At 47.8% G+C, this 23,197-nt stretch overlaps 9 protein-coding genes across 9 annotated transcripts in view; all 9 read left to right on the top strand.

Annotated features, from left to right (window-relative positions):
- SODALDRAFT_355761 (hypothetical protein) overlaps nucleotides 1-706 on the top strand; it is a gene marked incomplete at both ends in the record, with an annotated part of 1,204 nt that extends 498 nt beyond the window's left edge. The window contains 2 exons of the mRNA XM_028613854.1: nucleotides 364-566; nucleotides 615-706. Of these exons, the coding sequence (XP_028471354.1) occupies nucleotides 364-566; nucleotides 615-706 (295 nt within the window). The remainder of the gene's footprint in view (nucleotides 1-363; nucleotides 567-614) is intronic.
- A 275-nt stretch (nucleotides 707-981) lies between these two features.
- Nucleotides 982-2,142, top strand: SODALDRAFT_41740 (hypothetical protein). The gene is made up of 2 exons (XM_028615353.1): nucleotides 982-1,646; nucleotides 1,985-2,142. The coding sequence occupies exon 1, from the start codon at nucleotides 1,128-1,130 to the stop codon at nucleotides 1,644-1,646; it is 519 nt and encodes a 172-aa protein (XP_028471353.1). The 5' UTR covers nucleotides 982-1,127; the 3' UTR covers nucleotides 1,985-2,142.
- Nucleotides 1,939-3,427, top strand: SODALDRAFT_327748 (hypothetical protein). Its single transcript, XM_028610510.1, has 2 exons — nucleotides 1,939-2,368; nucleotides 2,422-3,427. The coding sequence occupies exons 1-2, from the start codon at nucleotides 2,300-2,302 to the stop codon at nucleotides 3,157-3,159; spliced, it is 807 nt and encodes a 268-aa protein (XP_028471352.1). The 5' UTR covers nucleotides 1,939-2,299; the 3' UTR covers nucleotides 3,160-3,427.
- An 890-nt stretch (nucleotides 3,428-4,317) lies between these two features.
- Nucleotides 4,318-5,337, top strand: SODALDRAFT_375709 (hypothetical protein; the record flags this gene model as incomplete). Its single annotated transcript, XM_028614763.1, has 5 exons — nucleotides 4,318-4,351; nucleotides 4,469-4,507; nucleotides 4,597-4,656; nucleotides 4,748-4,911; nucleotides 5,004-5,337. 5 exons carry the CDS (start codon nucleotides 4,318-4,320, stop codon nucleotides 5,265-5,267), a joined length of 561 nt encoding a protein of 186 aa, XP_028471351.1. The 3' UTR covers nucleotides 5,268-5,337.
- Nucleotides 5,338-6,686: 1,349 nt separating this feature from the next.
- On the top strand, nucleotides 6,687-7,369 carry SODALDRAFT_319971 (hypothetical protein; the record flags this gene model as incomplete). The annotated part of the gene is made up of 2 exons (XM_028609489.1): nucleotides 6,687-6,986; nucleotides 7,088-7,369. 2 exons carry the CDS (start codon nucleotides 6,687-6,689, stop codon nucleotides 7,367-7,369), a joined length of 582 nt encoding a protein of 193 aa, XP_028471350.1.
- Nucleotides 7,370-9,580: 2,211 nt separating this feature from the next.
- Nucleotides 9,581-10,560, top strand: SODALDRAFT_393054 (hypothetical protein; the record flags this gene model as incomplete). The annotated part of the gene is made up of 4 exons (XM_028615263.1): nucleotides 9,581-9,691; nucleotides 9,759-9,811; nucleotides 9,891-10,234; nucleotides 10,385-10,560. The coding sequence occupies 4 exons, from the start codon at nucleotides 9,581-9,583 to the stop codon at nucleotides 10,453-10,455; spliced, it is 579 nt and encodes a 192-aa protein (XP_028471349.1). The 3' UTR covers nucleotides 10,456-10,560.
- A 7,031-nt stretch (nucleotides 10,561-17,591) lies between these two features.
- Nucleotides 17,592-18,514, top strand: SODALDRAFT_41696 (hypothetical protein). Its single transcript, XM_028615351.1, has 3 exons — nucleotides 17,592-17,855; nucleotides 18,189-18,351; nucleotides 18,510-18,514. Exons 1-2 carry the CDS (start codon nucleotides 17,650-17,652, stop codon nucleotides 18,271-18,273), a joined length of 291 nt encoding a protein of 96 aa, XP_028471348.1. The 5' UTR covers nucleotides 17,592-17,649; the 3' UTR covers nucleotides 18,274-18,351; nucleotides 18,510-18,514.
- On the top strand, nucleotides 18,515-19,671 carry SODALDRAFT_41697 (hypothetical protein). The gene is made up of 4 exons (XM_028615352.1): nucleotides 18,515-18,558; nucleotides 18,646-18,942; nucleotides 19,004-19,440; nucleotides 19,564-19,671. Exons 2-4 carry the CDS (start codon nucleotides 18,684-18,686, stop codon nucleotides 19,579-19,581), a joined length of 714 nt encoding a protein of 237 aa, XP_028471347.1. The 5' UTR covers nucleotides 18,515-18,558; nucleotides 18,646-18,683; the 3' UTR covers nucleotides 19,582-19,671.
- Nucleotides 19,672-20,656: 985 nt separating this feature from the next.
- On the top strand, nucleotides 20,657-23,025 carry SODALDRAFT_305655 (heat shock protein). The gene is made up of 3 exons (XM_028609014.1): nucleotides 20,657-20,904; nucleotides 20,979-21,120; nucleotides 21,199-23,025. Exons 1-3 carry the CDS (start codon nucleotides 20,800-20,802, stop codon nucleotides 22,707-22,709), a joined length of 1,758 nt encoding a protein of 585 aa, XP_028471346.1. The 5' UTR covers nucleotides 20,657-20,799; the 3' UTR covers nucleotides 22,710-23,025.
- The last annotated feature ends 172 nt before the right edge of the window (nucleotides 23,026-23,197 follow it).

The raw sequence follows: 23,197 nt of genomic DNA, 5'->3' as shown, positions 1-23,197 counted from the left end.
GGGCGCATGATTGAGGGTCCAAATTTGTTTGTTCAAATTCTCGGATATGCGATGCATACCTACCCGGGAGGGGTGGTTTCTAGGTCAGAGCTTGGACAGAGACTTTTGCTCTGACCAGAGCCAGGACAGAGAAATTTCTGTCGACATAATATTCTAAGACTGTTAACAGATTGACCAGTTATCGGGCTCTGTCCTATACCCCCCCAAACCCGGGTAGGTAGCAATCGGAAAGTAGGTATATAAGGTAAAGGGTCGTATACCTCAACCTAAGGTACCGTCAGCACAATCGATGACTGGCACTCGTCTCTTATTACGTCGGAGTACGGAAAAGACTCTGACCAATGGCGTTGATATGCATGTTAGCGGTCAACGCAGCGAGTCCATCCAAGACACGCTTGACCGTATTCAGAACGTCACGTGGTTTCGTGGAAGCCTGGCGAAATACCAGACCCAGATGACGCTCGGGCTCATCGCGAAAACGCGTTCCCCCATCCACTTCACCTCTTCCCACCAACTACCTTCCATGACTCTGTGGACTGAGTCGCCCCTTCAACCGGCTCTATCAAGTTATAAATCGACTCAATCTTTAATTCTATACTTGATTCCGCGTTTAGCCCATGCCAAACTTGCTTTTGGCCATCAATCGGTCGACTTTCTCCTTCGAACCACGACCTCATCCATGGTCGACGCCCTCCCCACACCCTAGCGATCCCACCCCTCCAGTGTCATCAATTCAGCAGTTGGTCCGCATCCACAGACATGGTCGAACAAGTCTCTTGAATACATCCCTGCATTTACCGTTAAAAAAAGAAAAGAAAAGAAAAAATAGCCCAGTCCAGGCAAAAGAATTGTTCGGCTAGCAGTCGGCAATGAAAACTGTCCACGCCATTCCATTTCATGACACCGCCTCCTGCTCTTCCCAACAGTTCATTCATTCGTTTCCTTTAGACTATTACTCTGGCCCTGGAGAAATACGTTTGTTTGTCTATTTTCCCATTTATATCTTTTCGAGGTGCAGCTATTTACTTGCCCGCATGAGAGTCGCATGGGTGTTGCGCATCCTTCATGGATCATGAGGCCTGCCAATCACCGCCCCGCCAAGGGAATTCCACCCGTATCACTTTCCCATGCCCAGCCGAACTAAAGCCCCTATTTCGTCGGATCTTCCAATTGACTATGAGTCACACCCCTCCCTTCACTCTGCCGAAACCCCGTTTTGCTTCTGGTTACGAAACGGGACGCAGCGATGTATGAATCTCCGAACTCAAACCCACCGCCCATGGACACCTACTCGTCCTGTAAAATACCAAATTGGCGAATCATTTCTCCGTCTACTCTGCTGGTTTCAGGATCCCTGGGTGCCGCCACAGTGCCACTTGCATATCATTGAGCACGCTAAACCTCGAGTCGGTGTCCGGATCCCGTCTCATCGGTTCCGTACAGGGTTCCCCCGGTCCCCTCATGGCTGCGAGGTGACAACCAAAAACCACTTTACACGAAGGTGTCTTTTCGCGGCACCTAGCCTCTACTGCCCGCGTTCCATACCCCTCCACCAGAAAGAGGGGCCAGGGGCCTACCGAACCACATGCCCTGCTCAAGCAACCAGGCAACAATGCCGCATCCGGTCACTTGCCCTGGCCTTTTAGGCAAGTTGCCACAGACCATGCCAATGGGAATCCATCCTCATGATGTGATAAAGCCTGTACACTATCCTATCCCACAAGGCTGCTTGTTTTCTCTTGTTCTTTTTTTATTTTTGCCCCTTGGATCTGCTCCCGCCCGCTCTCTCTCTAGACAAACACAACGATGCATCTCTCTCCGTGAATTTTGGCGAGACTGCAAAGAGAGCCAACAGAAAAGGATTCTATTCATCCTTTCTTTGTGTCCTTGGAAGCATTCTCTTTGGTACCGATATATCCTGTTGAATCTTTTGTTCCCCTCATTTTTTGAGCCTGATCTAACATCTACATACACCCTTTGGCAGTTCGAAAGATCACACCGACCTTGTCTTTTGGTTCTATCCACCAGTTCGCCTCGCCCGATGTACCATATATCTGCCCGTCCGCCTCACCGATCTTCACTGTGACTCATTGAAATCCTCCCTCCTCCACATTGACCATCCTCGTGTTTTCGGTCAATAACAGTCGAGGTCACCACGTTCATCGTGTGCAGTTCAAATTGGCTGCTTATTCCTCTTCTCTCATCAACTTCACCTCTTGTCGTCACCTCCAATTCTATCTATCACTACCTCGACTTCACCATATCGAGAATTCAAGCGGCAACATCCGACTCTACCACCATGTCCAACACAGATAACCAAATGACGAGGTTTCTCTTCGCCATATTGAAGCAGAAGAACCTCAAGGATGTGAGTGCCTACCAGAAGCGTGCCTGTATGCTTTATACTAATCATTGTCGTAGATTGATTGGAATGCTGTGGCTCGCGACCCCGTCCTGGCTCAACCCATCACCAACGGCCATGCCGCTCGAATGAGATATTCCCGTTTCCGCTCAGCCATGCTAGGTCTCGAGCCTCAGAGACGAAATCGGAATGCGAACAACAAGAACAAGGTCACCAAGCCGAAGAAGGAGTATAATAAGATTGCGAAAAAGGAGGAGGATGAATACATCAAATCTGAATCTGGCATCAATAATCGGCCCATCTTCTCAGATGCCAATGCTCGATCATCTGTCAAGGTGAAACATGAGGCCAGTCAGCTTTCTTACCATCAGTCTCAATTCACCCCGACGTCCATGGGATCCCCGGCCGGTCCGGACTGCCACCCAACCCCTCATATGAGGCTCCTCACACCTTCAAGCGACGATATGTTGCCAGCCCCTCACACTCTCCAGTTCAGTCCCCAAACGGGAATTCTAGGGACCTTTGATATGTTGGCCACCGGTCACTGCGGCCACGAGCATGACCACGAGCACGATCCAATCCATGACCACGCTTCCTGGGCAAACAGCCCTGCATACTCAGCATTCGATGCCGCCTTCAACATTGAAGGGTACGGCTTGGGTGGCATGTGCGATCACCATTCCGGGGGCACGCCATCGGAAGCTTCCGGTATGCATGTGCCTTCAGCCATGGGCCTAGGGATCCCAGAACACGTGGATATCAAGGCGGGGCAGTGGAATTCCCAATACCACCGTTGAGGTTGGCGTTTTCACCAAGGTGGAAACGGTCCATCATTGTACGAGGCATATTATGATTCTTCTTACGCTGCGGCTGCTTTTATGTTGCAAATTGCACTGGCATAGATTGGCTGTCTTGTACTCCTTTGAGAGCTCTCCCCACGCACACGTTATCAGGTCCAATATATCGGGGAAATAATGCAGGAATAGGAGGAGTTTGGGAGTTATGCTTGGACAAAGAAGGCAATCCATCTTAGCATTTTATCGAATAATGAATATCATTACCGTGTTGATGTGGAGGGCACTATCTCGTAAACTCGAGAACAGGGTCCCTGAAGCGTGGTCTACATGAGAATTGAAGTAATATGCTGATGGTGCGTGATCAATAATGGTAACTTTTGAAGGGGTAACATAAAGGAAACCAACTGATAATACTGATTACCTACACTATACCTACGTCGAGAAAGCCGACTGCAACCACCATGGTTTTCTGAACAGGGACTGGACATCCTTGGCCATTTCTTCCTGTTCCGCCCCTTGACATCTTCTGATGCATATGTCTTCCAACCTACGATGCAGTTGCCCTGACCAGTCGACGATACTCTTTCTTCCAACTTGTTATTACTTCAGATAGTGTCACAACCAAAATAAGGGCAGATAGGTACCTACCCTCCGTATGATCTCAGATCCGGATCACCCTCCATTTTGGTTTCCGTCTCAATCTAATCTCACCTGCTGCCCAGGCTAAGGTACCTACCTTCTCAGGTGATTACATTATTCAATTGATTCGAACACGATATTTGACACTTGCTAAAAGAAACTCCAGAGCGTCTATCAAAGACAGCACAGTTTCTCCAGGCCACCCACCGGCACTTCTCTTTCAACACACTATGTGCAGTCAAACAACATATTCCTCGTCAATTGATACAGCTAGTCGGATATAGGTATGTTCTCTGTATTTATTTTGCTCTTCTCTGGAGAAACAGCACTTGCCAAGTTGCCTCTCGTCCTTAGTTCACCCCCCTGAATCTCTCGCAACCACATATCGTCAGAGCTGCAATCCATGGGAAGAGAAATCAATGTACTAGTTTTTGTTTCCGGAATCCTCCCTTCCAGTAATGCGTTTTGGATGCTTCCTGCTCCCATGACCATTGCTTCATATCCCTTCCCTTTCTGTCTATGAGATGTACCCTCTGGCAGCTTCTACCCATGGGTTTGATACTATGGTAGATGAAAGGGGCTGTCCAGGGTTTTCTGGTTTCTTTTACTCTACATCAATACCTGCCTGGTCGCGTTCGTTCTTGTTTCTTCCTTCCTTTGTGCACTTCAGGTTGCGACTCGATTCCAACAACTGATTTACAATTTGACCGTCCATCAATACCACCTTCTTTGTTGTCCTTCAATTGTATATGTATTTCTTAATACGGCATCCCTGAGTCCTGACTGACTGAACCAAAGCCTCCTCAGGAAAACCAGCACAACTTCACGTACACGATCGCATCTTCACAAATACAACAAGTCCAAGCAACAAAAGGCAAGCAGGCCCTTCACGCTAATCTTTCCCTTTACAGGGAGATGGAAATGATTAATAATTCTGACATATGAATAGTCAAGATGCCTGGAGAACCAAAGCTCGGAACGTTCAACGAGTCTGAGACTCGTCTCCTCTGCTCGATTCTCAGAAATATCAGCGTCGAGGTCAACCTGAATCAGCATGTTGACTGGGACGCCGTTGCCCAAGAGACGGGGTTGAAGAATGCAGCTACTTCTCGGGTACGTGGGTCTCCTTAATATTTGCCTCTGCCCTTCTGTCGGCCGCTCACCCCCCTTTCTATCTGATTCTAATTTTGGTTTGTGGAGTAAAGACTCGGTTCCGTCAAGTCCGGGATAAGCACAACTTCAAGAAAGACGCTCCTTCTCCTTCCAAGAGCGAGACCGCGTCACCTCGCAAAAGCTCAGGTGTCAAGAAAGCTACGGGTCGAGTCGGTGCCAAGGGAAAGAAGGCCGCCGTTGAGGCACCTGTTGCTTCCTTCGACGAAGATGAGGGTATCAAGCGTCAACATGCTATCTTCAAGCTCGGGAGCTCCGGACAGCTCAACAAGGGAGACTCCGAGGACTCGCAGTACTAGAAGATGACCTCTGCTCGCGAGAAATGACTGGATGAGTCCCAGAGTATTGGCTGAACTTGGCTTAGGAGGCAGAGAATAACTCTATTGCGGCTACATCAATACGGAGCTCCCAGCTTCTAAATACCATAAATGCAACGTGAATGGCAAGCAATCTTATTATGTGTGATTTGTCTCTGAGGTTTCTGGGGTGAAATTACAGAAAATGACTGTCCGACATCTGTGATGAAATGGCCACGTATTAAACGGGCCAAGACCAGACTGTATTCCATACTACTTCACTTGAGTGGAATAAATAATTATGGGAGGTCTTCTTATTACCAGTCGTGAGGCTTCAGTCTCGCCAACTCCAAGCAACTTCCCATGAAGATGCGCGTTCGATATGTATGGCAACAAAGTAGCCTTGGAAGCTACGGAGAGATACTGACTTTGGAGTCCCTAACATTTTCCTTCTTCCCCTGTTGCTTTCATCCGACTTCCTTGCTGAATGCAGGATGTACGTAGGCAATGTCATTCGCGCTTGGCAGCTTTGTCTATGGCATCCAACCCCCTTGGATAGCCCAATGCCTAGCACTCCAGGGCCCCAGGCTCTTGCTTGATGGTTACAGGCTAGAAACCGAAACCTCTGAGCATAGCGGATAGCAAGACCTAGATGCCCTCGTTGTAGTCTTTTTATGCTATCTCGAAAGGACCAGTCAACGAATCTGTATTCAGAAATACTGGAATGAAGAAGACACCAAAGTCTCAGTCTCCCGAATTCAAGCTACATGTTTTGAATCTTGATAGCTGTCCCGTTTCTGCTATTCGATTAAAGTATATTCTTTGGTGCTGTAATGTTCTCGGGCTTCATTTCATTTCCACAACTCCAGGATATTGAACTGCACTCTAAGACAGTTTCATTGCTGCCACATAGGTCTAGGTGCCAAACGAGTCTGCCACTTCCATGGAACTCATATCCTGGCCAGAGCATCCAGGATATATCGATATCTAAGCACTCGTGATCCTAATCCATTGTTCTTTTATCCTTTTTGGCCAAAAGGAGGAAACCGCGCAACAGCCCTACTTTCCCCCTTATATTCTGGCTTGTTCGTGCATGCCCATCTCCGATGTATCACCTCATAGTCACCTGCTAGACATATTTTCTAGAACCCTTTATTTCGACGATACGGCAACAGCCACGAGTCCTCGTCTGGCTTCCCCAGTGGTCTTCTCGACTTAAAGCAACTTCCCTTAAGTCACATTTATCTTCAAAATTTGTACCCTGATTCATGCCTCCTCTTCTTGTCAGTCTCCAAACCCAAGTCTCCTTAATCTGCCCAAGCTTATTTTGTGACAGACCCAAGTTCCCAATCTTTGATTTCTACCTCTTGTCAACGTTAGATTCGACCGAAATACGAGGTTACGACTTCCAACCTAAGCAACATGTCCTCAAAGGCCAACAAACCGTCAGGCAGAAAGCTCAGCCAACTGACAGAAAAGGAAAACGAATTCATCAAGGCTATGTTTGACAATAGGACTCAGCGCCCTGACGCCGACTGGGACAAGGTTGCCGACGACCTGGGGCTGGCAAATGCCAAATGCGCCAAAGAGCGTTTCCGCCAGATGAGCAAAAAGCACGGATGGGGCAGTGGCTCCGAAGCCAGTCCCTCCAAAACCAGGGTCAGCAAACCGGTCTCGAATCAGCCTAGGAAGGCCAGAGAACGCCCACGCAAGTCCAAGACTGTATGCCGATATCTCCTCTACCGCCTCCCTCTGTCCTATGTTGAATCATGAAGATTGCTTAATTTGTTTTACTAACCGAGCCTCTCTTCGCTTCTTCTTAGTCTTACACAGATATGTTTTCGGACTCGGCGGACTCCAATGGAGAGCCCGATAATATCAAGACCACTGAATCCGATGACGAGGATGCCGAGGCAGAACTCGATCTCGTAAAGAATAAAACTGGGGTGAACCAAACGACACCTACTAGAAAGTCCAATGTCGCTCCTGCAGAGTCCAGCGAGCCACTCATTTTCCCGGTCCCTGACAATATCGAGGCCTTTGCCCCGTATGAGGAATCCGAGTTGGACGAAGACGATATTGCCCGGTGGGCCGATGAGTTCTGAAACGGCTAGTTTTCTTCGCGAGCTACTCTCAGAACTGACCGGATATGGAGGAGATTCCTGAAATGCGGCGCTGACTTTCGCTTTGCATGGCGATCATACAAGGGGCGGATATGAAGGAGCACATTACTTTTGGTGTTCACCCTCTAAACTCAGCCGGTCCTATCTACATGCCCGCATGGCTACTACAGAACTATAAGATAGATACCCTCTAAGTCTTGATGGAGGCAACAGGGGTAACAAACATTTGCTCTCAATTAAAGATACAGTTCATTTGGAATTTTTGATCGGTTGATCTTGGTCTCATCGCTTAATGATGGGCGTTCATATGATTATCCTTCACCAAGATGGTAATGTTATGAAACTGGTCCATTGGGAAGACTGTAGGCACTCTATATATCACACACAACGTGCTTATGAAATGAAGGGTGTCTAGACTATATGAACTGCCAGACCAACATTATGAGTCAATGTCACTACTCGTTAAATACAAAGCTAGAGCAAGACTTGCCCCAACCTGGTGAGTTATCCCATTATGACTTCTCCCTTTGATGTCTGTAAATTCTAGTGATGTGAGGCGTCAAATGCATAGACATATTGATTAGACCGCAGATGTTTGAGAACATCGAATATGAAGTCCTCTTCCCTCAACAAGGATAGGCATCTCAGTTAATTATGACATGGCTCTAGATAATTAAAGACATATGGTGGTCTGTGTGCGTCTGGTTCATACTCAAAGAGACTGACCTTGAACTTAATATCGTTCTATGTGCCGCTTCCTTCATTGGATCTCCCATTTACCTCTCACTATAAAAGGTCCAGTCATATCACAAGCTAAACAAATTCTACGAGTAGCTCAAGAGTTACTATATGACAGCTTACTATGTCAGAGTGACATTATACCATCTCTCAAAGCCGTCATCCCTCTAGCTTCAATGTCTGGGCCTCTTCTTGGACTTCACTGATAGAAAGAAATCTGATGTCTTTTGTATTAAGAAATATGCTAATCTATAAGGGTGAAGTGTCGGTATCCTATAATCACACTGGGAGAATTGATGTTTGTGAACACTTAGTATAAAGAGCCCTAATCTGGTATGTATCCTTTAAACGACTGATTCTTTCTATTCCAATGTCTTCTCTAGGAAGCTCGGGTTTGCTTACTGAGCCCTTTGGTCCTGAAATCGACTGCTGGAAATATACTAATGCCAGGGATTATATGAACGTGCAAGCTTGACATTGTAGCAACACGTTTAAGTTACGTCTATGTGTTGGTTGCTATAAACTTCCAGTAACATAATTATGGGTTTTATCGGTTACTACAATAACTGCCTAAGCTGGTATATCTGGCTGGAATCCTGAAAGTTGTCTATACTCTGAATGGAAACATCCCATAAACACGTCTAAGGCTTCTAAGCCCCTGCCTCCCTGGTTCTCACAAGAGAATAGTCAGGCATTATAGAAACAGCCAGCTATTAACTTACAGAGTAGACATAAGGAAGATATAGACAGGCAGGTCTTCTTGTCCTATGCTATTATTTTGGCATGAGGTACCCAATGCCTATGGTGTAATACGCTGCTTCCTTTATTGGTTTCCTGTTTTGATGTCATAACGCGACTTCGTCTAGACTTCTACCACGCATATATTTGCCTTAAATTTCTATAACGCGTCTTGTTATTCGCGCGTTACTGGGCCAGCGTGTTTGCCTGACTGATAGCTGTTCACCCCCTTAGCCAGAACAGGGGCATTACCACTTCCTATATATCAGACTAAGGGCTGTACTTTATTAGTATCACACTTGATACTCTTGGCTCCCTGCAGGTGAACTACCTTTCACACATTCCCTTCTTCAATACCACACTCTGTTCTAGGTCTTCGCTTAACAGATTTGCCCCTTGGGCCCTTTAGCGAGACATACTCAACAGGGAAGAATCATCAGACAGGTTAGTTTCCTCAAATGTCCGATATTTACATTTACGCGTCGGCGGCGTCGCGTATCTAGATAACTCTCTGTCTTCCCCTTCCTTACCCCTTCCCACTCCTTCACTTGTCCACCATCTTCCATTCAGATATTCATCTGCCTAGCAGTTTAGCATGTGTCCTAGGCAAACATAACCCTCCTTCCATTACATAAAGGCTATTGCTAATATCTTTTCTCTCAGAGAACCTCAGCAGCCCTTTAGCAAATAGTTGCACAACGCGCGCACGGCATCAAAATGTCTTCTGCTCAGACTGCCAATAACTCAGCGGCCTCTGGCTCTGCAAACGAGCCGAGCAACCAAGTGAAGTTGCTGATCTCGTGCTGGCGCAACACGAGCAGCGGAAAGGTATATCACTCTGTTAAATCATAGCAAGTGTTTAACATTATTTTATTGTACTAACTCGGTATCACAGATCAACTTCCAGGCCGTTGCTGATGAACTTGGGGTTGTGAGTGCCTCGGCTGCGTAAGTACTACTGCCCACCAGCATACATGATACACCTAAACATCACTTTCCCTCTGCTGACCAAAGTCTACACCGGTAGTCACAAGCGTGTCGAGCGGCTTTTGAAAGTGTACGAGCTGAAGCTGTCGGACATCACCCGCAACCTGGCTGGTGGTTCAGCTTCGGGTCAGTCTAATGGCGTGTCGTCGGGTGCCAGCGCCGATGGTAACGCCATGGGCACTACGACTCCCGTGAACAGCTCTCCTGGTTCCAAGCGGACCAAATCTGCTGCAAAGCGCACGGCTTTGCCCACCGAGCGTCCTGCCAAGAAGACCAAGACCCGGGCCGTTTCTCGCATCAAGCCTGAAGACGAAGAAAACTCTGAGGACGTCGAGAAGGACTTCGATCCTCCCTTCGCTGCGTCCAAGTCCGACGAGAAGTCCGGTGAGTAACTTGATCTCATCTCAACTACTTGGGAGCGACAATGACCTCCATCCAACGACCATGTGAATTATTTTGCTGGACGCAGCATCACTTCCAACCATATTATTCCCTGTCTTCTCGGATCATGCGGCTGACCTTACACTAATGTAGACACTGAGAAGCCCGAGAAGAAGGGCAAAGGGAAGAAGACTGCCGACTCCTCCGGACCCGACGAAATCTGAGCTAGTGCCATTCAAGCAAGGCTCGAGATGCCCCTTTGAGTGTTTATTCATCACCGCTTCTAAACCAGAACTGGAACAGGATCAGAACATGTCCTTGCAAAAGGGCATTCCGTTGGTTGTTTTTTTTGCTGTTATGGTTCCCTCGGCCGGACCCGGATGGTTGGATGATGCTAGGTATGATAAATCAAGTGAGTACACTGTACGGCTTCCTCGCGAACGCATAGTATCTGCTTATCAAGTGGGACTCTATATAACAAAGAGAAATCAATACTAACTGCTCGAAGAGTATAGGCAGATTCGAGCACTTGGGCACTGAGAGGATATGGACGGATGGATGGGATTCATGGAAACTTGCTGAGCTCAAGACTTGAGCTTTGGATGCGAGTATCGGATCGAGCTCTGGGAGAAGTGGCAGATCTCACAGTACAACGAAAAATTAATCATCATTGATTGCTCTCAGACGGTCTGGTCTGTCTTTAATTCATTGTAAAACTGACGAACTGATTCTCGGCCATGGGGTCTTTCGTATGAAAAGAAGTCAGTACTGTACGTGGTAGGTACCTGCATCACTTTATGCTTCTGCATGCGCTACCCCACTTAGTGGGAACATGGTGCCATGTGGCTTGCCAATGACAAGGGTCACCTTGTCTAGTCCAGGCCTTATCTCGACGACATCCTTTATTATCAGTACCTCAGCTCTTGTAAGCTTCTAGGGTAAAACTGTATCGGCTCGATATAGCCAAGACCGCCCGTTTATCTGTATAGGAAAATTAGTGTAATCTTCTAGTGGTTTAGGTATAATAGAGGAATAGTTTTTTTTATTTTTTTTTTATATTTATTTCGCGCATACAGCCCTAAAGCTATGGCGCGGCGCCTTTTGCCCTATAGGCTAAAGGCTAAAGGCTAGAATAAACTTTAGTAAGGAGTGGAGTAGTACTAAATAAAGGAAATCCTCCGTAATAGTCTGCCTAATATACCGAAAAACAGGTAAAAAACCAAAACAGAAAACTAGACCGCAGGATCCGAGGTTTACGCCCTATACCACTCTGCCGAGGCTATTTTAGTAGCTAAAAGATAGGTCTATAAGGCCTGTATCCCTCTTTTAGTACCGAATAATAGCGGCAGAGATAGCGGTAGGCCTACTAGGGCTTCCCGCAGGGCTTTTCGTTCGTTTTTATAAAAAGGGCAGGAAAGGATAAGGTGGGCTGTATCCTATACAGGGGAGCCGGGACAGGAACAGCGGTCGGTAGCGTAGTTTCGGGCCCTTTTTTAGTGGGATTTTAGGTATCCGAAGCCGGTTTTTAGCTGAATAAAAGCCGACTTTACCCACCTAGGGCCCTGTATCGGTAGTGGTTTGTAGGAAAAACGGAGGTTATCTCGGACTAGGCGCCTATATAGGCGGCCTAAACGCACCGATTTACCCCTTTTTTGCGCCTCTTCCTCTTCGTTCCAGAAAGCCTTCTAGTCTTAAATCAGGGCCTTATTAACCCGGCGTTTTAAGTGGCTAAGGGTAACTAGGCTAATAGATTTAGCAGCTTTTTTAGGGTCTAGCACCTATTTAGCTGCCTTATCCGCTAGTTCGTTCCCTTCTATCCCTATATACGAAGGGCACCACCACATAGAGACTAAAGTGCCCTATTATTTTAGTTATTAGATAAGGGTCTTAGCCTCTATAGCCCACTATAAGGAGCGCTGAAGCTTCTGAATAGCCGCTTATGAATCGCTAAAAATATAGCACTCTAGGGGCCTAGGCGACTACTCTAGGGCAGTATAAAGGGCCTAAAGAATAGCGTATAATTCGGCGTTGGCGACTTCGGCAGAGTCCCCTAGGTTACTACCCATAGCTCTACAGGGCCTACCGGTACTAGCTAGCTATATAACAGCAGCTATAGCCTGCGGAGGCCCTATAGGAGGCCTTATAGGGTGGCCTAGGGAACCGTCGGTGTAGAAAACCGAGGCCCACTCGCCTAAGGATTATTATATATCCTTAAGGGCTTCGAAGTAGGCTATTTTTAGGTCTTAGGTGTCGGAGTCGGAGTCGGTATTATCCGTGGTTTTAGGCCGTTCCTTTAAAGAAGAAAAGGGCCTAAGGTCAGCTATAGGCTCGGAGGCCCAGGGGGCCTCCCACCTAACTACCAGGCCCTCTATCCCCCAGGACTGCCCTACTAAGGCTACTAATTCTAGGCCTAGCTTATAAAGCTATGTGGTAGGCTATAGGTCTTATAGGCGGGCGAGGTCTTCCTATTCCCCCAGAAGCCGGCGTCTAATAGGGTGATTCGGTAGGAACTTTAAGGACCTAAAGGCATAAAGCCTATTAGACCTAGTTAACCGAATCGAAGCCGGAGGGACTACTGATTCTAGTTCTAGAGGCCGTAAGGGGGCCCCCCTAAAAGCCCCTAGAGCCCTGACTAGAGCGCTATATTATAGGCGTTCTAGGCGGTTAACTAGGTGCTTTTTTAGTGATTTAGGGTCCTACTATAGCTATAAGCCAAAGTTAGCTAGCGAGGCTATATAGACTATATATAGCTGCCGTAGGGCCTTAAAAGAAAGGCCCTCTATAAGCTAGCTAGCCTATAGAGTCTACTTAAGGCCCCTATAGCTGAATTTAGGCGTTTTTCGATGTGGGGTTTAAAAGATAGCTTAGGGTTAAACCAGACCCCTAGCCACCTAATAGCACCTATCGTAGGTTTAACTAGGTACCCCCTTATAATAACCAGGGCGTCTTCGACAGAGCGTTTTCGGTAGAAGTGAATAAGCTCTATTTTATCCGGGTCGAAAAGAATATAGTTATTATTAGCTGCTTCGAAAAGGGAGGCTACGGCTCTTTCTAGGATCTTATAGTTTTTTCTAGCCGATATAGATACTATAGATAGCTGAAAATCGTCTATATAGGATAACTAAAGACCTTTAAAATCCGGCCCCGCTATAACCTTCCTAATATAAATTAGGAATAGGATAGGGGAAACCGGGGAGCCTTATAGGACCCCTATATTTAGGGGGGTGGGCTGCTGAACCTGACCCTTAAAGGCTAGTTGGATACGCCTGTTTTCTATAAAGGAGGCTACCTATTTAACTAGATTCGAGGGTAATTAGAGCTCTTAAAGGGTTCTTAGTAGCTAAGGGCGGGCGACGTAGTTAAAGGCTCCTTTAATATCTAAAAATAGCGTAGAAATTACGGCGTTTTACCGTGATTTACGCTATTTTTCGATATATTGGAGGAGAAGGAGGGCCGTATCGATAGCGGATTATTATTTTCTACCCCCTATCTGACTAGTGTGTAGAAGGTCGTCGCGGGTATTAGCTAAAAAGCTTAGCCTAGCAGCTATAACCCTCTTAAGGACTTTACCTAAGTAGTTTAGAAGGGCTATAATCCTATAAGACTTAGGATTAGAATAGTCCTTCTTCCCCGGCTTTAGTAGAATAACCCCTAGGGCCTCTTTCTAGTAGGTAGGGTAGTGGCCTGCGAAAAATAAAGCTAAGTAGGCCTTTAAGAAGGGCCCGGGAATAGCCTTATAGGCCTATTAGATCGGCTATAAGCTTATCCTATTAGGCCCTAGGGCTTTCCCTTTAGTAGCTTTAAAGATAGCGCGTTATAGTTCGGTAGCCTATAGGCTAGGCCACTCCCACGGTCTTCTAAGGCCCTTACTACGTGATCTAGTCAGGCTCTAGGGGCCGTTAGAAGGGTTAGAGGGGCCTAGGTCCCCCGAAGGGCCTATAAATACAGGGGCTTTAGGGGCGTCGGTGGCGGCGGAAGGAAAAAAGGTCTAAAAAAGGGCGTTATATTTTTCTTCGAAGGCGTAGGCCTTCTGCTTTATAGGCGTTTAAATCGGTGGGATCTTCGCGTTTAGGCCGCTTTTCGTATAGTTATAGGCCTTAAAGACGTTAGGGCCTTAAGCGTTAGCTAGAAAGGCCTCCTAGTAGTTCTTTTTTACCGTTTTTACTACCCTATAGTAGGCGTTTCGAGCCTTTTTCCAGGTGGTTTCTAGAGCTGCTATCCGGGTAGCCGAGGCTCCCTTTTTAGCTTTTCTAAAAACCCTAAAAGCCCTATTAGCTAATTTTCGCAGGGCCTTTAGCTCTAGGGTCCACCACAGTTTCGAACGCTCTACTACCCTTAGCTTGGGCATAGAGGCCTTAAGAGCTAGGGAGATAGTATCTGATAGGTGGCGGCCTATAGAGTCCTAATCCGAGGCTTCGATAGCCAATTATAGCTGCTAGTTAAGGCGAGGTTCTAGGCTCTTTAGGGTGCTAGTAAATAGACCTTAGTCCGTTAGCCTATAATTATAGGCCGGTGGAAGGGATCTATTTATAGGACTTTTAGAGTCTAGAATAGAGGCTGAAATTAGGATAGCGCGGTGTAAAAAGGGAGTGTTTTCGATATATTCCCACTTATAAAAGCAGAGACGATCGAAGCCGGGCGTGTAAAATACTAGGTCTATAACCGACTCTTAACGAAGATTAGACCTAAAAAAGGTCCCCCCATTTAGGTTAACTTCTTTAGGATCCACTAAATAGGTGGCTTTAAGGCCGTTTAACCAGTCTACTAAGGCCTAGGCCTTAATAGAAGCCTAATTCGTAGCAGCCCCGTTCCACTACTAGTGGTTCCTATTAAAGTCCCCTATAATAAGGGTTAGCTTAGGGACCTAAAGGCCCTATAGCACGCGATCTTTAGTCCAGGGTCGGCTTTTAGAGCCTGAAAAAGAAGAAAAAGAAGAAGAAGAAGAAGAAGAAGTCGAAGAGGTAGAGGGGGTAGGGCTAGAAGGCCTTATAGGCCCTTTACCTATAGTCTCGGGGTCTTACTCTATCTAATTATAGACGTTTAGGATATAGAAGGTTTATAGATAATAGACCTCTATAAGCTATGCGTCTATATTATCTAGAAGGTCTTCGCGGTGTGAAAAGTCGATACCCGAGCCCTTTCTTATATAAGTAAGGACCCTAGGTTTAATAGGAAAAAACTGGGTTTTTCGAGACATAGGTGTGATAGTATAGAAGGCTGGGTGGTTTCGAATATACTACCCTTCTGGCTTCGGGACGCAGGAGGGTTCCTGAATAAGAACTATATTAGCCGAAGCCTTTAAAGCCTATTCTAGGATAGCTTCCTGCGCCGGACCCTGTTTATCGACGTTATGCTAAATAAACCAGATTTCCTTCGAACTAAAAGACCCTTTATTTATTAGGGTTTAATAGCTCGAAAGACCTCGTAGTTTTTACTATAAGGGGGGTATGCCCCCTTATAGTTATAGCACTTATAGGTCTTGTGTTCGTAGTCGCCGTATTCCTCGCACTCGTTGCAGTAGTGGTATTCTTCGCCGTGGCCTTCCGTAGCGTAGATAGAGCAGGTAGTTAGGCTCTTATAGGTCCCTCGGGTATACCCGAATTTCCAGCAGTTAGAGCACTAGGTCCTAGGGGTTATAGGCCTATATTTATAGACCTTTAGCCGCTAGCCGGCTATATAGAGCCCCTGTTTTAAGTAGTATTTCTGCTCTTTAGTAGAAGGCACTAAAATAATAATAGTGCCGTAAAGCCCGTCTAGGGTTCCTAGCCACTAAGGCTTCCCTACTACCCTAATAGGGTTAAAGGTGCTAATTTTAGTGATTAGGTCCTTTAAACCTAGGCCCTGTTATAGGCTACGGTTTAGGGCTTTTTACGGTATATCGGAAGGGTCGGATAGCAGGGTTTCCCCCCCTCCTCTAAAAGCCTTAGTAGGCACCTGTTTAATAACGAGCTTAAACTAGTCGCCTATAGGTTAGGGGGGCTAAGGTGGCAGGTTTAGCTCCTTAAACCACTGATTCTAAGAGTCTAGGAGCTACTAAACGTTATATTTTGGGCCCGGGGTCAAAATAAGGTTTCTATTAGTTAATAGGCTAATAGCCGTAATAGCAGGGATTTTTAGGGCCTTATTTAGCCTATTCCGGAGCTTAAGGGGATTAAAGTTCTCCCGGGGGATCGTTTCCCCTACCGTAGGCTATAAAATAACCTTAAGGATCTTTTTAGGGTCCATGGGGAGGGGGGCCGGGGGGGCAGAAGGTGCTAAGACCTTTTAGGGGGCCTAGGGTGCTATAAAGCCTGTTTTTCCCTTTAAAGCCTCGCTATAAAGGGGTTTAGGCTATTCTATAAGCCTACGAACTGCTTAGGCTAGTTCGTCGACCTTTTATTCGAGTATAGGGGGCTAGGAGCCTTATAGGGTACCGTTAATAGCAGATTCAAGCCCTACGGATAGGGCTTTAATCTAGGGGACAGGGTCGAGATCGTAGGCCTGTTAGAGCAGCTACAAAGCCTACTAGAGAAGCCCCCTAGCCTAGACCTTACTAGCCGAACTAGTCGACTTCTAGGGCGTAGTAGAGGGGTTTCTAGCAGTTCTAGGGGCCTTTTTAGCCTATTTAGAGCCTATAAGGCCCTGTTTTTTAGCAGGGGGCCTAAAGGGCGTTTCGAAGAGGCCTTCGGCCTTAGAGTCGGAGGGGGGCTCGGTTCGGGTCCTAGAAAACCTTCTAGGGGTTAGGGTTAAAGGGCTAAGCTGCCTTTTCGAATTAAGGGACGTAATAAAGGTAGAAGTCCCTGTATTTACAGGGCTTTTAGGGGTTTCCCCTATTTCTACCTCCCCTAAGCCCTCTATAATTATAGGGGGCTTAGGGTTAGGTCCAGGGGCGTTATGGTGGGTTTAGGCGTTATTATGGCTGGTGTTATGGCTGTTATGGCTGTTATTATGGCTGGGGTCTTTTATGGGGTGCTGGGGTCGCGAGGCGTTAGTGGTTACGGCTCTGCGTGGCTGCTTTATTAGCGTGGGCGCACGGGCCATATTAGACTTTTCCCCCGCACGCGGGGCACCCGTAGGTGCATTTCCAGGCGTTTTCGCACTTATTTTACGCCCTAAATAGCACCTGCGCGATACAGGGCCATAAATAGGCGTATAGAGCTCGAAAAGAGCTATCGATTGATATAGCTTTTAAGTGGTTTAGAGCGTTTGCGCGTAAAACGTGGGTCCCCCTAAAAGAGTTGTAAGAAGGATTAGAGGAATAGTATTTTGGTGGGAAAATAACTGTGTATAACAGTATAAGTACCATGACCAAATCCTGCTTTGGATTAGCCTAATAACAGATCCAAATTCCTATAATTAACACGATTCCTTACATAGTCCTGCTAGGTTGATCTTGTGTTTTCATAGCTCTTCCATCACCATCTTCCCCAGTTCCGTCCATGGAACCATATCCTAAATCTGATACCGCTGTGGAGAAGCTCTTCCGTCTTTATCTTTTTTTCTCTCCTAATTTTTTTTTTCTTTTTTCAGCGGTCGGTTTCAATCCAAAGACATCTAATATTAACCATGAAGCACAGCGTACCTCAATGTCGAGTCCTTCACGAAGAAAACCGAACATCATCGGTTGGTATTTTGATGTGTTGTGGTGAGTGTCTGAAATTTATCTCACTTGACGCATGCCATTGCCAATATCATGTCCTCTTAATTGAATTAGTTGTCAAGGGATGGGAGATACAAGAACGACGTGAAAAGAATATGCCCGTCTAGAATAACGGATACATTTTCGTTCTTTTTCTGGCAGGCGCCATACTTGGTGCACCTGCGCTTTACCCTAATTCTACTAGAAACCTTGTTCAGTCACCTATGTCATAATTCGGGGTCTTTTATCTGCTATCTTCCAGCTCTGATATTGTCAAGACTGCGAAATTGATGCGGCACCTTGGGTTCTATTTTTTCCAAACACTTATCTTCTGCCGAGGCCGCCTACTACCGCACCAAGACTAAATCGATATTCGACGAACTCGAAGGATCGCGTCTCTCTTTTATTCCATATACTTTCCTAAGCTTTATCCCTCCACGAACTCGTTCGATTGGCAATCCTTCCCTCGATAGTGTGTGGCTTCTTGTTATCATCAGCTCTGGTAAGTTTCCCCTGTTGCAGCGCTAGTAGTAGTCGTAACTGGTGCTCCAGGCTCTACTTCTCTTCCAGTGTTATCTACACCCAATCCCTACAATCATATCTGTTGCCTACTCCTTGTTATACATTTCTAACTTCTAAATTCGGCCTTGAAAGCTACAGAATCTCATCACGAAGTTGTCTCTTCACCATCCTGTACACTGCGTACATCGTAAGATCAAGCCCAGTTCTCAACAATTGTGGTTTACTAATCGAGAAACCTTACAACTCTCTAACCTTGAATATGTTTTCTGAATAGGATTGGCAGACATTATTGACACTATCAGGTGAAACGGAATGAATTCTTCAAATCCAAAGCGCACACCCGATAGGGCTGACAACAGGGCCTGGATCAGCCAGGAGACTGAATACAGCGGAGGTTGCGGAGGGATTGACGTTTTTGTCAACCAAACACTGACGAGTCCTTCCCCAACGAGGAGCCAAAAGGTCGATGGATCGCCAATCAGGGAGTGGCCGTGGACTCATGAGTTACCAACCAGTGCTGACAGGGCCAGGAACGGTCGCAGACTGGGAAGAACACTCATTCAATGGAACAGTAAGCCCAGTTTCCACTGTCACTCTATATCGAAATTTGAACTGACTTGTTCATCTTTAAGGGCCTCGCATGCCTGAAAAGTTGCTTCTCTGCATCCAGTATGAGTGTTCAATTCGGGGAATTTCGTTTTCATGGGATGCTATTGCGCATCGCCTCCAGCCCGGTTCCTCCGAATCGGCAATTACGCAACATCTGAACCGCCTTCGACCCACCTTGCTTGCCGAAGGACACCTCATTCCGCCTGCTCCTAGTCGTCCAGGTTCCGTCTCGGCGGAGGACCTAATTTATCGAGGTTTCATTCGAGATGACGATAATGGTGACCAGGAAGACGCCAGAGGTGTCAGATACCGCAAGGCACGCTTCACGGAGGCGATAGAGCATCGAAAGACAAGCTTAAGTGCTGTTAGTGTAAACGCATCCGGCGTACTTCCTATCAAGGCTTTTGCGGATGAGGTAGGAGCGAATACAGATGAGGATATGATTTTTCAACAACCGAAGGTTAGGTTCTTTCCACATTCCATTCCTTTTCTTATTCGGTTCGGTTTCTTTCCAGAAACAATTCGGGCCTTGTCCTTCAGCATGTCAATATCCGCGAAGCTAACCAGCTATATCTTAGTCAAGGAGAAGAGACAGAAGTGACGTTGATCCGTTTTCTACTCCAACAAAGAGGTTCAGGGAGAGCCCTGTTCAATATGGTAGCGCACTTCGCCAGGCTCAGCTAACTCCTTCGACTTCGAACTCTCCAGTCTTGCTTGGCGGGAATTATGCTAGTCCTATGACCCAGAATCATGATTTTCACAACGAAGGACAGAGTCAGTACTACACACCCTTGGGGTCCTTCGGTAAACAGTTTTCGAGATTGTTCACAGGCCAGCATTTGCAAGTCCCAGAGATAGAGCACTCGGCAAACGCCTTCTTACCGTCCAGTACGGAACCCATGACAGCTACCATGTTTTCGGATTCCACCATGAAGTCAAACCCCATGTTGTCAGATACCCTTTACGGCAGTTTTCCCATCTCAAGCTTCTGATTCCAATTTCAGCTGTGTATGTTGCCCAGATGCGTATATTCTATATTGCTCCCATTCTCTGGGACAGCAGCCTTCCGCGTGGTAAGACCGCTCACTGCCACTGCTCAAACTTGAAATTGTACTGACGACAACGGGCTAGCTATATCGCATCTTCCCGCAAGCGTTTTCACGCTGAGCAAGTTGTGCGGAAGACCGGGTGATTTTGATTCGCGTGTGAGACATCGATACAATTGACATTCGACCTTTCCTCACTAACAATGGCTTGTTTTCTTCGAGTCCATACATCGATAACGGGCAAAAGAAACCGACCTAGTTAGCACTTTCAAAATTGGTCTTCCAGATGAGAGTGACGGTGCATCAGTGAAGTGCACCAAGGATATGGAGTCCGAAACAGACATTGCACAGACCCAAATAGTGGTTGGGGGGGGGCAAGAAATGAAAATATGTCGCAGGGGGCAATCTATAGCTTCATTCAAACGGAAGATGTTACTTCGTCCACTGGTGATAATTGTGAGAGATGTCGTTGGAAGTGCCTGGAAGAAGGATGGAGCACGCTATTCCCAATCGGGCCAAGCACCGACAGACCAAGCTAGCGGCTCCTGGGGCCTCGTTTAACCGAGCTCCGAGATAAATTTTTGGGTAGAACCCAGGAAGCTTCCAGAGCTTCATTTCCATCATCAATTTCTCCTGTTGTCCGTCATCTCCTCCCCTTCCTATCCCCATCCTCTTCGAACTGCACCAATCCACGACCCGTGCCGAACAAGACTCTTATCTCTGTTTCTCTTGCGTCTTTCTTTTTCTTCTATACCCCTCCTAATTCCGCAAATATGCAGCGTGCTCTCGCCTCCCGAGCCAGGACTTCGGCTCTGGCCTCGGCCTCCAGTCAATTCCGTCATGGTGCTGCTGTCAGCCAGGTTCGGTTCGCTCACAAGGTATGTCGGTTCCTCGACCTGATTCAGAGCTGTTTTGGCTTTCCGATGAGCAGTAGTTGACGAGTAATGCGCAGGAACTCAAGTTCGGCGTGGAAGCGCGTGCCGCGCTCCTTACCGGTGTCGAGACCCTTGCGAAAGCTGTCGCTACTACCCTCGGTCCTAAGGGCCGTAACGTCCTCATTGAGTCGAGCTTCGGCTCACCCAAGATCACAAAAGGTGAGAACATTGATGCTTGATACCCGCCAGGGTTGGAACAGTATGCTGACCGCGATCTTTTTTTTTTTCTTTTTGCAGATGGCGTCACCGTCGCCAGGGCTATCAGCCTAAAAGACAAGTTCGAGAACCTTGGTGCTCGCCTTCTCCAGGACGTCGCCTCCAAGACAAATGAGGTCGCCGGTGATGGTACTACAACCGCAACTGTTCTCGCGCGCGCCATCTTCTCCGAGACCGTTAAGAATGTTGCCGCCGGCTGCAACCCCATGGACCTGCGACGTGGTATCCAGGCCGCCGTCGATGCGGTCGTGGACTACCTCCAGCAGCACAAGCGTGACATCACCACCACCGAGGAGATCGCCCAAGTTGCCACCATCAGCGCCAACGGCGACGAGCACATTGGCAAGTTGATTGCCAGCGCCATGGAGAAGGTCGGCAAGGAGGGCGTCATTACCGTCAAGGAGGGCAAGACCATGGCCGATGAGCTTGAGGTTACCGAGGGCATGCGCTTCGACCGCGGCTTCGTCTCGCCCTACTTCATCACCGACGCCAAGACCCAGAAGGTCGAGTTCGAGAAGCCTCTTATCCTCCTCTCCGAGAAGAAGATCTCCGCCGTTCAGGATATCATTCCCGCTCTCGAGGCCTCTACTCAGCTGCGCCGTCCTCTGGTCATCATTGCCGAGGATATCGAGGGCGAGGCCCTTGCCGTCTGCATTCTGAACAAGCTTCGCGGCCAGCTTCAGGTCGCAGCCGTCAAGGCTCCCGGCTTCGGCGACAACCGCAAGTCCGTCCTGGGCGATCTCGCTGTGCTCACCAACGGCACTGTCTTCACCGACGAGCTCGACGTCAAGCTCGAGAAGGCTACCCCCGACATGCTCGGCTCTACCGGCTCCATCACCATTACCAAGGAGGACACCATCATCCTCAACGGCGAGGGTTCCAAGGACTCCATTGCTCAGCGCTGCGAGCAGATTCGCGGTGTCATGAACGACCCCTCCACCTCCGAGTACGAGAAGGAGAAGCTGCAGGAGCGCCTGGCCAAGCTGTCGGGCGGTGTTGCCGTTATCAAGGTTGGCGGCTCCTCTGAGGTTGAGGTCGGCGAGAAGAAGGACCGCTTCGTCGACGCGCTGAACGCCACCCGGGCCGCCGTTGAGGAGGGCATCCTTCCCGGCGGTGGCACGGCCCTCCTCAAGGCCTCCACTCAGGCTCTGGGTAATATCAAATCTGCCAACTTCGACCAGCAGCTCGGTGTCAGCATCGTCAAGAACGCCATCACCCGCCCCGCCCGTAGCATCGTGGAGAACGCTGGCCTGGAGGCCTCTGTCATTGTTGGCAAGCTCACCGACGAGTACGCCAAGGACTTCAACAAGGGCTTCGACAGCTCCAAGGGCGAGTACGTCGACATGATCCAGGCTGGTATCCTTGACCCCTTCAAGGTCGTCCGCACTGGTCTCGTCGACGCTAGCGGCGTTGCTTCCCTGCTCGGCACCACCGAGGTTGCCATTGTCGAGGCTCCCGATGAGAAGGGTCCTGCCATGCCCGGTGGCATGGGAGGTATGGGCGGCATGGGCGGAATGGGCGGCATGATGTAAAAACACTGTTCAATTGCCTTGAAAAAATATCTTGTATCATCAAAAAGCAATCGGGGACATGGGGTCTGCACGGTCGGCGTGGGTTCGGTGTTATATTTACAGGATGGATCAATGGCTGGCTGCCTTGTAGTAATCTCCTCTCTGTCCGTCTTCCTCCCTTCCTCACGGCACTCTTATTGAGGCCAGACCTTGTTTGATTAGGACATAGATTCATTCCCCTTGAGTCAAGGCAGCTTGGGCAAGAGGCTCTGTATTGATAGCTACCATCAGCAATGTAACATCAGACGACCACTCAATACAAAATGAGTAAAACTTGAACATGTTTTGATGCACTTGTTGGGATGAGGGATGGCGTGTTGCTGTGCTTATATGGGACACTGTCGGTTTAGTGTGCTCTACTGCTCTGAGGCGGCGGATGTAAGTAAGTTTGGGACCGACCTATTCAACTGCAGGCATTTATTTTCATGGGCAGATGGACCAGATGGACA

Source organism: Sodiomyces alkalinus (assembly GCF_003711515.1).
Source record: "Sodiomyces alkalinus F11 unplaced genomic scaffold SODALscaffold_1, whole genome shotgun sequence".
NCBI lineage: Eukaryota > Fungi > Ascomycota > Sordariomycetes > Glomerellales > Plectosphaerellaceae > Sodiomyces > Sodiomyces alkalinus.
This window is presented reverse-complemented; position numbering and strand designations above follow the sequence as displayed.